Source organism: Oncorhynchus masou, chromosome 2 (genome assembly GCF_036934945.1).
Source record: "Oncorhynchus masou masou isolate Uvic2021 chromosome 2, UVic_Omas_1.1, whole genome shotgun sequence".
Taxonomy (NCBI): Eukaryota; Metazoa; Chordata; class Actinopteri; order Salmoniformes; family Salmonidae; genus Oncorhynchus; species Oncorhynchus masou.
This window is the reverse complement of record NC_088213.1, coordinates 36,995,082-37,009,195: the sequence shown is the minus strand read 5'-3', so window position 1 is coordinate 37,009,195 and position 14,114 is coordinate 36,995,082. Positions and strand designations below refer to the sequence as shown.

Genomic DNA, 14,114 nt, shown 5'->3' with positions numbered 1-14,114 from the left:
CTCGCCACTACAGAGAAATCATCTCTTTAAATCATTGGTTTAGGTTCATATCACTGTGGTATTAATATAGTCTGTCTCCTGTGCTCCAGAATGAGGATGTGAGGCCACATGTTCGAGAACGGTTTCGTCTGCACGAGCTTCTTCCCCCAGACTGATCCCTGGAATAGATGGACAGAAGAGATAACGAATGATTGAATAAACCAACACAGACATGTAAAAAGCCCTCTTTGGATTACAACATTGCCATTACTGTTTACTGCTTCTTCTCTCTTTTTACCTAACATAGGTTTTTTTTTTTTCTTTTTTTTTTTTTCCCCCATCGATAACGACAATGCAAAGTCACATTTTTGAAGCAACATCTGGTTAAAAATAATTTACAAAGCCACACATTTAGATCACATTACTGTGGGCAAGATCAAGAAGGCTCCTCCTTTTTAACTGTCTTTTTTTCAGGGGCAGTTTCTTTCTCCCTGCTTCCTCTCGGAGGGGCCAAGGTGCTGTCTGTCTGGACTGAATGTGTTAGCTGACAGAGAAGAGGATTAGACTTGCTTCCTTTGGTGCTTTCATGGGACTGTTGACAGTGACACTCATTGGCTACAGACGAATTTGAACAGGAATGGCCAGTAAAGTGTGTGTGTTTTGTGTGTGGGTACATAGCTTATCTTTTCTTTCCAGCTTGGGGTTTTTACAACATTTTTACCAGTAGCCTATAGGATCTCATTATGCATTCCTCTAGCTGAATTTCTTTGTTTTATAGACACTTGTTGTAACCATAATGTGTTATTTTACCCCATTTCACAATGTTGCATTTGCTTTTTTCTGCCTATGTTTTATGTAGGTGTTCTCCAAGGCTGTTGATTGGAAAATAACATTGATGTTATGGTAGGATATCCCCATGCTATGTCAAATCAAATTGAACAAATTCACAGCTTCCTGTATAATTTGTACTTCTGTTTAAACAATAGTTGGCTTTAATTAATAGGACACTTTGCCAATAACTAATCAATTAGTATCACTTTCAAGAAATTTGCATCAAGGGACAGACAGTTCGTTTGACTAAATGTTCCCCGCTTCTCAAGTGATGTGTTACTGACATGTTTTCTTTTATAGTAACATTTTTATTTGTCATTCATATATTTCAATGTATTTTTATTCAACCAAGGTTTTATTTTTATGGATATGTCTCGTATTGAATTATAACTCATGTAGATTTCACCCCTGTCTGTTACTGGGGGCAGATGGATGGATGGATGGATGGCTGGGTCCTGAAACAGCCCAATGTGTAGCACCACCAGCATATAAACAGCAATCCTCGTCACTGTGGTATAAACCCAACCTGCCTAGTAGTTTTTTGTTTGTTTTAGGAATTATTTTTATTATATGGCTTTAAAGCCTTTTTAAATGCAGTAGAAAGAAGCAGCGTTATTGGAGAACCTTCGTTATGTATGTCTGGATGTTTCTGCCCAGACTTGGGAGAGTTGTAGAGAAATATAACATAATGCATTGTCAGATATTGTACCTAGTACTTGTTATTTCATGTGGCCTAACCAGATCATAGACACTTTATTGATGACAAACTGTAAGGAAAAAATTACACCTAAAACGGTTACCGTACCATGTCCATTTGGCCCTTTTGTTGATATTATGGACTTGTACATTAGCTGGTCATGTATATGGTGCCATACAAACCTCCTTCCTAACATGATCAAACATCACCACCCATGTCGTCTTTTTTTCTCTCTCTCTCTCTCTCTCTCTCTTTGGAAGTGTTTTATAAGTCGGAGACAATCAAGCCTCTAATATCAAAACACTCAAATCGGAAAGGAAATTCTGGTCCATTTGCTCTGTTCTTGTTCTAAATTTAATTGTGCCATGCGAACAAAGTTGTTAGGTGAATCCAACTGTGCCCTATCCCAGCTAATCATGCATGTCATTTTGCCAAACATCTGAAGGACTGGGGGTTAAAACCCTGTAGAATACCAGTCCTTTTAGCCTGTTCTCTCATTGCCTTTCTGGAAATCATCGCCCTATAAAACTGAACTGACAGACGAGTTACACTACAGGGCGCATAGTTTTTAGTTTTTTGCCGACCCTAAATATTTCCAGACTATGAATGTAATTTTTTTTCCCACACTTGATCCCAAAATAGGGGGGAATTAACTAATCAAAAGTCCATGATCCAAAGGATCTATCAATTTCTTAGATTTTTGCTGCTTTGAACGGTGCACATTGAGTAAACATTTTTCACCATTATAAAAATATATATATATATATATATATAATGGACACCCTATGCTATAGCATTTTCAAATATGCAGCCCTATCCATACCCACTTTAGCGGTTGGTTGAGAGTTGGCCCCATAAGCCTGACATGGCCCCTAGGAGGATGAACCTGCTCCTTAAAGGGGGCCTGGCACTTCTATCAAGGGAGAGCTTACTTTGTAATTGTTTAAGGATGGGCTATTTGACATGTACATCCAGTTCATTTTTATGTGAATTATACCTGTTTTATTGTACAATGGATATTGTCAATACATGCAGCTTTGCGTTAAAAGAAAATCCTTAAAGGAAAATGTTTTTGTATTTTTTATTTCAAAAGGCATGTCCTCTACTTTTTAAATGTTTTCATTAAGATTCAACTTCACATCAGATGGAGTGTTTTTCTTACAAATATCTGTATGTTTAGTTAGGGCAGTGTCACTGAACTGTTAGAAACCTAGCATGTATCTACAGAATCTTGTTTTGTGGGGAGGTCCTGAATTAAATTTTAATCTTGGCACTTTTTCTGCAGAAAAGAGCAACTGTGTTAATTAACTTTTTTCAATTTCCATTAAGGTGTATTTAAAATGTAATTTTAAGCATTTAAAAATACATCTTTGTTAACCATGTTGTAAAATGTACATACCCAATTGCATTGAAGTATTGAACAAAGTTTTAAAGTTAAACCATCCAGCATGCTGTTTTTCTTTCCTATTGAACATGGTATTGTAACTCTTGGTAGTTTATTTTCACTTGATTATCTCTAGACCAGGTTTTCCCAAACTCTGCCCTTGGGGTCCCCTGGGTGGAAGTTTTGGTTTTGGCACTAGCACTACACAACTAGTTAAAATCATCAAAGCTTGATGAGTTCTTTAAATCAGCTGTGTGGCGTGAGGGGAAAAAACAAGACGTGCACCCAGTTGGACCCCAGGACTGAGTTTGGGGAAACCCTACTCTAGATATGGGTATTCAACTCTTACCCTATGCGGTCTGGAGCCTGCTAGTTTTCTGTTCTACCTGATAATTAATTGCATCTGGTGTTCCTGGTCTAAATCAGTCCCAGATTAGGGGGTAACAATGGAAAAAATGCAGTGGAACTGGCTGTGTTGAGTTAGAGGGCTATAGATTCTCCATTCATTTTACTGAGAAAGGAAGATTTTTTTGTGGGGGGGGGGGACAGGTGCGGGTAGGCAGGTCTACTGGTTTCCAGCTATTAAAACACTGAGAAACTAGCCACTCTTGAACATATAGTCCCTTATCCTATTTGAGCCTATATCAAACACCAGACTAAATAGCCTACTTAAAACCTCTTACAGGATCGGTATCCCTAAACTGGGACGATTGATGCTCAATATGCGATAATGTGACTAGAAAACGTTGTATACAACAGCCAACCTTCGGGGACATAGACATGTCTTATATGGGCAGAAAGCTTAAATTATTGTTAATCTAATTGCAGTGTCCAATTTACGGTAGCTATTACAAAAAAATAACATGCTATTGTTTTAGACTGGTGCACAACAAAACGCATGGCAGCTGGTTTGATACATTCACCTCTGAAGGTAAATGATGTACTTAAATCAGAGCAAGATTACTGAATGTGTCATCCTGAGGGTCCCAGAGCTGGGAATTGGGTTTACAGTTTGACCCCACTGCTGTGTCTGGCTCCACCCCCTCCCTCCCGCCCATCTTGATCTGTGACTTTCTGGAAGTATGTAAACTTAAAATGTTTAGTACCATATCATTTTTGTATGTTCTTTAGTTATGTACTAAAATGTATTAATTGACAAATTCGGCATACTCCTGGCAGACTTGCTGCAAAATATTGTGTTGTGAGATCAAACTTTGCGGTACACTGCTGCCATCTTGTGGACAATCTAAATTACACCTAGGCTCCGATCTTCATGTATGGCCTTTTCTTGCGTTTCAAAGATGATGATAATAACAAACTTTTTAAAATTGTTTATTTTACCAGATCTAATGTGGTGTTCTCCTACATTAATTTCCTAGTTCCACAAACGTCAGTGTTTCTTTTCAAATGGTATCAAGAATATGCATATTCTTGCTTCAGGGCCTGAGCTACAGGCAGTTAGATTTGGGTATGTAATTTTCAGGTAAAAAATAAGAATAGGATTTATTAAACATTTGTATTATTGGATAAGGTTTATATAGGCCTATTTCATACGTTCTAATGTGTTTATTAAATCTTTGTTTATTGTAAACAACGACAGCATTTCTTGGCATGATCATCCATGAAAAGGTCATTTTTAAATGTTCAGTATCAGCCCCCATTCTATATTTTTGTTCAACCACACTAATTGACTTGGGCAACCACCATCCTGTCCGGTGTCTCCAGCGCTTTTGACCTTTCAAGAGAAGAGGCTCGTGTTCGACTGAGAGGGTTTAATCCATAATTAGGAATTAGAATACTAATTGAATAGGATCTCTGAGTTAATGAACACGACGTATTAATATTTCATAACCGGCAGAAGTTTGTTTGCTAAATCCGTAATGTGCATTTCACAGCCCTTTTTGTTCGTACCTATTTTTTTTTTGCCGCTGTTTCTAATCAAGCTACTTTTAGCTCATGGATAGATTTGCAGGTGGACACGGGAGCCGTGATGGAGGCGAAGGGGCAGGAAGAGATGTTCTTTTAGCGCGCTATGTAAGTGGACCACTACTTGGCAAAGCATAAAAGGAATCTGAAGTAGGGAAGCAAGAACAGTTATAGGGGAAACGACCAAATTGCTTTGACAAAGACCGGTGTTTTGATTTTGGTTCCAGGAATGTAAAAGAGCTAAGGATGATTGGCATAACTATTGCCTTTGTAGTGCGCCTGGATAATAGGCCTAAATGTGAATATATTTCTGAATACACTGGATAGTTAGCATTTTTTTGTGGACTTTTCAAGCTATTTTCCCCATGTACTTTGAGAATGCTATTTTTTTTCCCTTAGCATCCTTGGTAAGTAAATTAGGTTACTTAATCTGACAACTTTGATACGATAATAATTATAAAGCGAATTTACTTGTTTGAAGCATGCTATGTATTGTTTTTTTAGTGTTAATGTTTTTGTTCATCTTCATCTTGTAATCTACTAGTTGTATTAAATTGTATTATGGGGATGGTTTGCGATGCCGCAAGACCAGTGCGCTCATTGCCACCCACTGTATCAAGAAAAGGTCCCACGGACGCCAGCGTGTTCGACAGAAACCGAAGAATTGATAGATCGAATACACGATTTATCCAACGAAAATCACAACGTTCATGCCAATGCCAGGAGCGGCATCGGCCCAGACTTTTAGAGTACCCAAATGTCAGGACAGGTGGCACCATGTTAGAGGGCGTTGACTTGAGCGCTTATTATGGTGTCCTGGGCAGTGCATTTGCCATGTATAGACCACTAATAGAAGATGGATTCATAGAAAACCTCCCAAAACGTTTGTGTGTATTTTGTCTGGGAGAACGGACTGTGGTTTGGAGGCAGAATTGACAAAGGCTGTATCACTTGAGCTTGGCAAACTGTAATGGTTGTTTTGTTATTTTGATATCCACCTGCATTCAGAATGATGACAAGGGTTTTGTACTGGAGGTGTGCCAATGCCACCTTTCTGAATGAACTGCTCCGTAATAGTGCTACTGTATGGGTTGGAGAATACTGTACTGTCTCCCTTAACTCTCCACCCACCAACCCGCCTGTGGTGTTCAGCATCCCAGACTGGTGCAACGATGATAAGTGGAGCAAGGTGCTGGTGGACCTGTCAATGGTGGAGCTCTGCTGGCAACACGACCAGATGGGTTTTAATAAGAACGTGTGCTGCAACATGCCCCTGTTTGAGAAGCTCACCTTAGAGACCAGGACGAGTGGCTCGTGTCCGTCTGTGTCAACAAGGAGACCAAGGACATCCTGCCCCAGGTGTGCCAATATCTGACTGGAACAAGCCCATCATTGTAGACATGGCTGGCCTGGCTCTCTGTGCTGAGCTGGACTCTCTGAACTTCACTCAGAAGGTGTGCTCCAGAACCTGCTAGCCAACCTGGACAATACATGGCTATTGGCGTGTTGTGCTATCCACACTGGCCCTGGGGGGGAGGGGGGAAATGAGACCTGATAGGGTTTAAGCCAGTAGAACAATGCCAGTACCACAGCTGGGCAGCGGCACTTCTTGACGCTGCTCTCCTGGCCCTGTGTTGGGACTACGACCAGGCCAACTTTGCATCATCCGTCTGCACCAACAATGGCCTCCTCTCCCTGCTCACCAAGGAGCCCTCCAGCCTGTGGGTGGTGGGCACGCTCTGCACCAACTACACCAAAGGAAACCGCCAGGGCAAAACCAACAGCACCTCCACAGACTCCCAGCCCTGCCTGGTCAGAGACATTGTGAGGAGGCTAGCCTGTCAGCCAGGCTCCAGTCAGACGCAGGCTCTGCTGCTGCGCTGCGGGGTGGAGGCCCTGCAGCCTCGCTTGGAGGGGCTCCTGACCACACACATGGCCTCTGTGGTGGACCAGGCCACCAGTGTAACCGTGGTGCTGCTCGTGGCCCTGGAGGAGAGCCAAATGACGTCCCTACGTGTGGCTGAAAACATCCGCTTCAATGTGCTAGGGTCTGTGGTGCTCTATGTAGAGTGAGACCAACCTTGACAACGAGGGTCCTGCTGCAGTGCTTTGGGGTAGGTGGGCTGGGCAGACTATCTGCAGATAAAGAATTCCAACATTGTGTGTATTGTAAACTGCTACATTGAACAGTCCTGAATGAATGGTGGTCATCTATACATTTCCCTCAGGTCACAAGGCCTGTGCATCTCCTCCTCATGGACTCCACCACATTTGCCAGTTCTTGCTGTGAGATTCTACCCCACTCTTCCACCAAGGCACCTGCAAGTTCCCGGACATTTCTGGGGTTTGGATATACCGATCCTGTGCAGGTGTTGTTACACGTGGTCTGCCACTGCGAGGACGATCAGGTGTCCGTCATGTCTCCGTGTAGCGCTGTCTTAGGCGTCTTACAGTACGGACATTGCAATTTATTGCCCTGGCCACATATGCAGTCCTCATGCCTCCTTGCAGCATGCCTAAGGCACTTTAACACAGATGAGCAGGGACCCTGGGCATCTTTCTTTTGGTGTTTTTAGAAAGGCCTCTTTTTAGTGTCCTAAATTTTGTAACTGTGACCTTAATTGCCTGTAAGCTGTTAGTGTCTTAACGACCGTTCCACAGGTGCATGTTCATTAATTGTTTACGGTTCATTGAACAAGCATGGGAAACAGTGTTTAAACCCTTTACAATGAAGATCTGTGAAGTTATTTGGATTTTTACGGATTATCTTTGAAAGACGGGGTCCTGAAAAAGGGCCGTTTTATTTATTTTTGCTGAGTTTATATCAATTACCATGAGGGCTGTTGTGTCAACAGATGGTGTACACAGTTTCACACCTGTCATTGATAGGGGACATTAAATCGCTTCCTCTGGATGAGATGAACTGACATTGATGTGATTGAATGACAAGCCAACACTAATCTCTAATTTATTGTTGTTAATACTGTGTTGCTGTTGTCCATCTTGATTTTGAAGATTTGTTTGTTTTTCCATAACAGATAGTACTGACCAGTTTGACACAGACAGGAAGACATGTGACCAGTGACGGATTTTTCCTCATCAAGGTGACAAGTAGGACTGATATTTATTAGGTCTTTTTATATATGTGACTGGTAATATAGGTACTAACAAATACACTCCCCAACGTATTTATTTGGCCAGTGAAGCTAAAACTTTTAATTTTGCTCTATACTCCAGCATTTTGAATTTGAGATCAAACTTTTTATGAGGTGACAGTACAGGATGTCCCCTTTGATTTGAGTGTATTTTCAAACATATCTGTTTTACCATTTAGGGAAAAAAAGCACTTAATGTATCTAGTCCCCCCATTTGAGGACAAAAGTTTAGTGTTTGGTCCCATATTCCTATCACCCAATGAGTAGCATCATGGTAGAATCTACATTTAATGCAGAAGTGTTCAGAAACATTATATTCTTATTGACAATAAAACTGACTCAAATGACACACTAGATTATTTACCATTCATTTCTATTGGGCACAACATAATCTGAAACACAACCAAAACAAAATGGAAATGCATCCAACAAGTGTGTAGAGTCAAAAGCTTTTGACGTAGTCATTGCGTGCTTAGACCATGAGTGAATTTGTCCAAATACTTATGACACGTTCAAATGGGGGGACTAGATACCTAGTGCTTTAAATTCTAAACAGTAAAACAGATATGTATGGAAATACCCTCAAATAAAAGGTGACATTCTGTACTGTCGCCTCATAAAATACTTGACGTCAAATCAAAATGCGGGAGTATAGATCCAAAGTAAAAAGGTTTACCATGACTGTCCAAATAAATACGTAGGGGAGTGTAATTCTTCAGACATGTCTGGAGATGTCTCAAGGCATAGTGATGGCTAGGTAAGAGTATCTGTAATGTAGAGATTTTTTTAGTTTGTTTATTGTTACTTGGTGACAGTGTTTATGATATTCTTGTCGGGCTTATGGGTGCTTGGTTTTAGTACGTGGTGTGATTCTGTTACAGGAGTATTTCCGTATCCCTCCGACCATTCGGAGGGCAGTGCTGAGTGATTGGACATCACCACAGTCCGACAGATACTACAGTACTTCAGCAGGAACCAGGGGACATTGCAGGTAATACAACACACTTCATATCAGTTGTCCTCTTAGACAGGTCTTCCATGGAAAATACTGAGGTCACTTGGGACAACCTGATTTGAATACATTTTTATAAAATAATGTAGCGAAACCTTTTCAGCTCTATGTTCACACAGGATAATCACTTAACCTCTCTCTCTGTCCCAGCTTACAGATGACTACCTAGGCACCATGGTATCTGTGCTTTTTCATACCCACTTGGTCAGGGACAGGAGCCTCTTTCCTGAACTGGTACCCCTACTTTCCCTGATCAACCCTGCAGACATCCAGTCTGACATCACTGCCCCCCTTACAGACCAACCTCATTGTGTAAGTTAAGTAGGCTTCTGATACAAGTCATCATGAGTCAAGATGTCTTTGTGTGTTGGTTTCTGCATTATAGATGTACATATAGTACTGAATGGCTATAGAACTCTTATTCTAGAGTCAAAGGTCATGGACTTGCACAGTTAAATAACCTCTCTATTCAGACAGACTCCCAATATTGGAGTCATTTTCTATTGAAACTACTGCTTTGGCCTTCGTTTATATTGGGTCATATGAGTCTCTGAAAGAGATGTGCTTTCCCAGTCATGTTTTGCTCTCTGCTTTTTGTTCAGGTAAACAACTATGTCCTACATTCCTCTATGGTCGCTTTCGCTTTCTTCAGGAGAAATGCAATCAACAGCAACATCAGGAGCCTGTCGGTGGAGCAGCGCAGGGCCTTGGGAGGTGGTACAGCCAAGCCCTCAGCTCCCTCAACATGACAGCCGGCAGCCCCTCCTTCATCAGGGACACTGGTAACCTGATCGTCTACCTGCCCTTTCACAGCTTCCAGCACCTCTCACCTGCTCAGGTAACAGACAAGAAACCTCTGTGAAACCAGAGCCGCCACAGCCAGACACTTGTCAGTGGTCTCCATTGTGTTTGTGGTTGTGGCCATAGCCAATGTTCAGAAAGTAAACATTGGAATGCATGAATTAAGGTTGGCTATGTGAAGAAAAGTGAGTGATCTTTCAATGCTTAAAATGTGAATATGATCGTTGCATTTAAGTCAGATCCAAAATAATTGTCACCCTTGATAAAGATGAGTAAAAAATACTGTATAAATTAAATAATACAAATACTGAGCTGTATTGTATACAGAATTTCTATTTATACTATTGCACAGTACTTATTTTCTCAGTACCTTTCAATCCCTAACCTTGGATAATGTTTTTATGAGATTGGAGAACACATTGGGAGGGATCTTATTCCTCAATACAGAGTCTTTCCAGATCCTTGATATCCTTTGTTTTTGCTTATGGACTGCCCTCTTAAAATCAAACCACAGGTTTCAATGGGGTTCATCTGGAGACTGAGATGGCCATGGCAAAATGTTGATTTTTTTTTGGTTAATTAACCATTTCTTTGTGGATTTTGATGTGTGCTTCGGGTTGTTGTCTTGCTCAAAGATCCACTTGTGGCCAAATTTCAACCTCCTGGCAGAGGCATCTAGGTTTTTGGCTTAGATGTCCTGGTCACTGGGATACCACAGCCTCCTGCAGCACCCGCAATAATTGGAGGAAATCAGCTTTAAAAATGCAAAATAGCATGATATTAGCTATAAAACTGCAAAGAATAATCTAATTTGCCCCATGGCAAAATGTGTTGAATTGTAGGACGTTAGGTATTTTCCCCCATAAGAAATGCTTAGACCTTTCTCAGAAACTGCTGAGTGCTCCACGAAACTGCGGTACGCCACTGGTCCTGGTACTGGGTTAGGTTTATTAAGTTGTTGACCTTAAAGGCCCAGTGCAGATAAAATTCCTGTGTTTTTATCATATTGTATAACAGCTGATAAAACGCACAATGTAAAAATGTGTGAACGTGATCAGGGTGAGTTCCTGATAGTTGCTGGTTGAAATACAAATCAGGTGACATGTTATTGCACGTGTATACAGTGCAAAACAGTATACGTTTAGGCCAATGCGTTTTCATTGTCTTAATTTCAAACGGTATACAGTGCGTTTTCATCATTGTGCACGGTAAACCAGAGTTGGGTGGTGTTTCTTCTCTCCTAGCTGTTGGATGGAATGGATGTGTTGCTGATGAACACCCTAAACCACCTACAGCAGGAGTTTGTGTCTGAGAGCCTCATAGGGACGTTCAGAAATCTAACAGCAGAACAATTCAGGAGGTCAGTGTCACTATTTGATCGATGGTTGTTCATGTATCCTCTCTTGCAGAAAGATTCGGTTTCAAACAATCTGATTTGAGTGTATGCGTTTTCAAGAAAATACTTTCCCTAGTGCTATGAAACTCCACACTCTGGTAGACACTGACGTAACCAACTGTTTGGGTCCCAAAAGTATCTTTGGATATGCTTGAGTAATTATCATCTTTGTCTCCCTATGCTTGGCAACCTGACGTGTCTGTTAGACCCAAAGGACCTGCGGGTGTACAGAGACGCAGAGGCCTTCTCTGTGATTCAGGACAACATTAGGACATGTGTTGTCCAGGGCCTCAGGAGCCCCTGGAACTACTTTATTTTTCACCGCAAAGTTGAAGGTGAAACTTATATGGGTATGAGTGAAGTGGACTAATCTATGGTTTGAATGGCTTGTGTTTGCACTTTGTGTAATTCCTGTGTATATATGCGTGTGTTGTGCTTGTGACCATCCCTCTTCAGATCTCCAGCTTGTTCCTGAATGGGAGTGAGCTTCAGTCTCCTGGCTCTCTCTCTGCCTGCTGAGTGTCTCAGCTGGCTCCCTTCTTGCCCTGTCAGCGTGTGGACTTCCTGCAGAAACTCCGCCAATCCCAGCTCAGCTCTGTGCCCTTCACTCCTGCACAGGTAGAATATCATCATCATCAGTCGTCACAAGCATCCTCTCATCAGAGAGAGAGCTCTAATGGAGCACCTTCTGTTTGGTTTTCATACCTGATTGGGTTTGCTCAGTGCTGCCCGGCTTCAGTAACAGAGGGTGGGGATGATTATGGGGTTAGAATGGGGGTTGGTTAGTAGGGGCTTTGTGACCGATGACAAGCAGCCAGTCTGCAGCAGTCTGACCCCAGGTGAGGTGAGGGGGGTTCTGGAGGTGCCTTGACCCTTTGATTACAAAAGCACAACTAACCCCACATTTTCAACGTGTGCCTTACGGCTGCTGCCTGCCATGTGCCATAAGGGGCCTTAGTCAATGGAATGGTAGGGTGGGGAAACAGAAGCAGAAAATAAAGCTTTTGTTTTGAGCCCAGTCGGATTTTCTTCATTTTCCCAAGTAGTTTCCATTTCAATAATACAGATGTTAATAAAAGAGTTGAGACCGGTCATAATGATTTGTTCCGTCTACTTTTTGTGATGTCATCCTAGGCCAGTGTAATTGTGGACAAAGTGTCTCTAAACAACAGTATTATTTCTGTTTTTGAAGGACATGGCTTTCTGTTTCAGAAAGGGATTGTAAACGGGGTTGCGTATTGTCTCAGATATGGTATGCTAGATGTTTGAGAATGTCTCTGTTTCAGTGTAATGGTTCTGTGCATAGTAATGGTCCATTCTGAGCCAGCTGGCCTAAAGCCTAGAGCAGTCTGGCCAGGGGTGACTCAAGGACACACACTATCACCATGGCAAACCACACAACCCTGTCAAGATGTGTGTTTCCTTACTTCATTATACACCAGATGACTCTACCTGTATTAGCTAAGTATCTAATAGCTGTATAGTGTTACAAAGAGCAAGGACAATTTGTCAGATCTTTTGTATCTAGTTTCCTTTAACAGATTTTTGCATTATTAAAAGTGTTTGAATGATGAGTTACTCTGTTCGCTGCTCTGGCCCCCCAATGGTGGAACAAACTCCCTCACGACGCCAGGACAGCGGAGTCAATCACCACCTTCCGGAGACACCTGAAACCCCACCTCTTCAAGGAATACCTAGGATAGGATAAAGTAATCCTTCTCACCCCCCCCCCCTTAAATGATTTAGATGCACTATTGTAAAGTGGCTGTTCCACTGGATGTCAGAAGGTGAATTCACCAATTTGTAAGTCGCTCTTTCCTGCTCTCTCCCTCCTTGTGGTCCTTCTAGCTGGGATAGATGCAAACGCTGGGCTCTCTGGTGAGTGTGGTGAAGGTTGAGACTCTGTGGAGCTTGCCCTCTGACATCCTGCTGTCGTCTCTTTCTGATGTCACCCTGCACATGCCCGGCCTCAACCCCCCCCCCCCACAGGCCAACACCATCACCACCTTACTCTGGGTACGGCCTTAGAGGGACACACCAACACTGACCCCCATCCTCACTGTTACGGATACAGTTATCCTGTGTGTGTGTGTATCCTGTGTGTGTGTTTCTTTTCTCTCCTTCTCCCCTCACAGGTGAAAATCATCACTCCCCAATCAGTCAACAATCAATCATCAATCAGAAGACACACCTCCTATTTCCTAACCTATCACAGTTCCTTCCCCATGGTTTAAAAACCTCATTTGTTTGTTCTAGAGCTCAATCTCTCTGTAAATGCCATGTCTGTAGGTCTCTGTGTTTCACTCTCGCTTTGTGTCTTAACCTCTCTTTTGTTTAAGCACCTCATAGCACTTTGTCATCACCTGTGAGTATTGCTTTTGGTTATGGTGTCTGTTTGTTGCTGGTGGGAAAAGGGGGAAACCAAGACAAGTCGCCCATGGGCATACACTACCCGTAGGTGAACTTTGTTAAATACACTAGTTAGAACTGGGCGGACCACCCACTGTATTTTTGGTTAGTTAGTTAGCTGTTGTTAAAGTAGGCTAGTCTAGCTTAGGGGTGTTTTTGTATACTTATTGTTTCTTTCCTTGGGTCCAGCTCAGCCCCTTTTCCTGCTCCCCCCATTACCGTGTGTTTCTAAATAAACCTGGAGTTTGACGGTAGATTTCTGTTGTCGTGGTTATTTCGTTCACACTTTTACTTTGTCACAATAATAATTTGCATGAGTTATGTTACGGGTCTCATTACCATCCCCCCTAGACTGCCGGGCCAAAAGGGATTCGTAACACTCACAAACAGCGACATGCTCACTCATACTAAATTAAGACAATCGACAAGGTACACAGTAACATGGTTTCGGCAGTACGCTGCTACTCTTGGCTCAGTGGGCTGTATGTTTACAAGGCTCTGTCAGTATGCATGCATGACCATAA

The 14,114-nt window shown here is 42.1% G+C and overlaps 1 protein-coding gene across 8 annotated transcripts in view; it reads left to right on the top strand.

Annotated features, from left to right (window-relative positions):
- The window catches only part of LOC135504259 (CTD small phosphatase-like protein 2-B), a 38,363-nt gene extending 24,504 nt beyond the window's left edge, over positions 1-13,859 (top strand). For 2 of the 8 annotated variants that reach the window (XM_064922659.1, XM_064922649.1), the window contains one exon: positions 90-2,946. In XM_064922659.1, the coding sequence (XP_064778731.1) occupies positions 90-155 (66 nt within the window). In that variant the 3' untranslated portion in view covers positions 156-2,946. Of the gene's footprint in view, positions 1-89; positions 2,947-7,855; positions 7,929-8,853; positions 8,964-9,134; positions 9,297-9,586; positions 9,823-11,029 lie in introns of those variants that run through there. The other 6 variants (XR_010450119.1, XR_010450120.1, XR_010450115.1 and 3 more) reach the window with 6 other exon arrangements.
- The last annotated feature ends 255 nt before the right edge of the window (positions 13,860-14,114 follow it).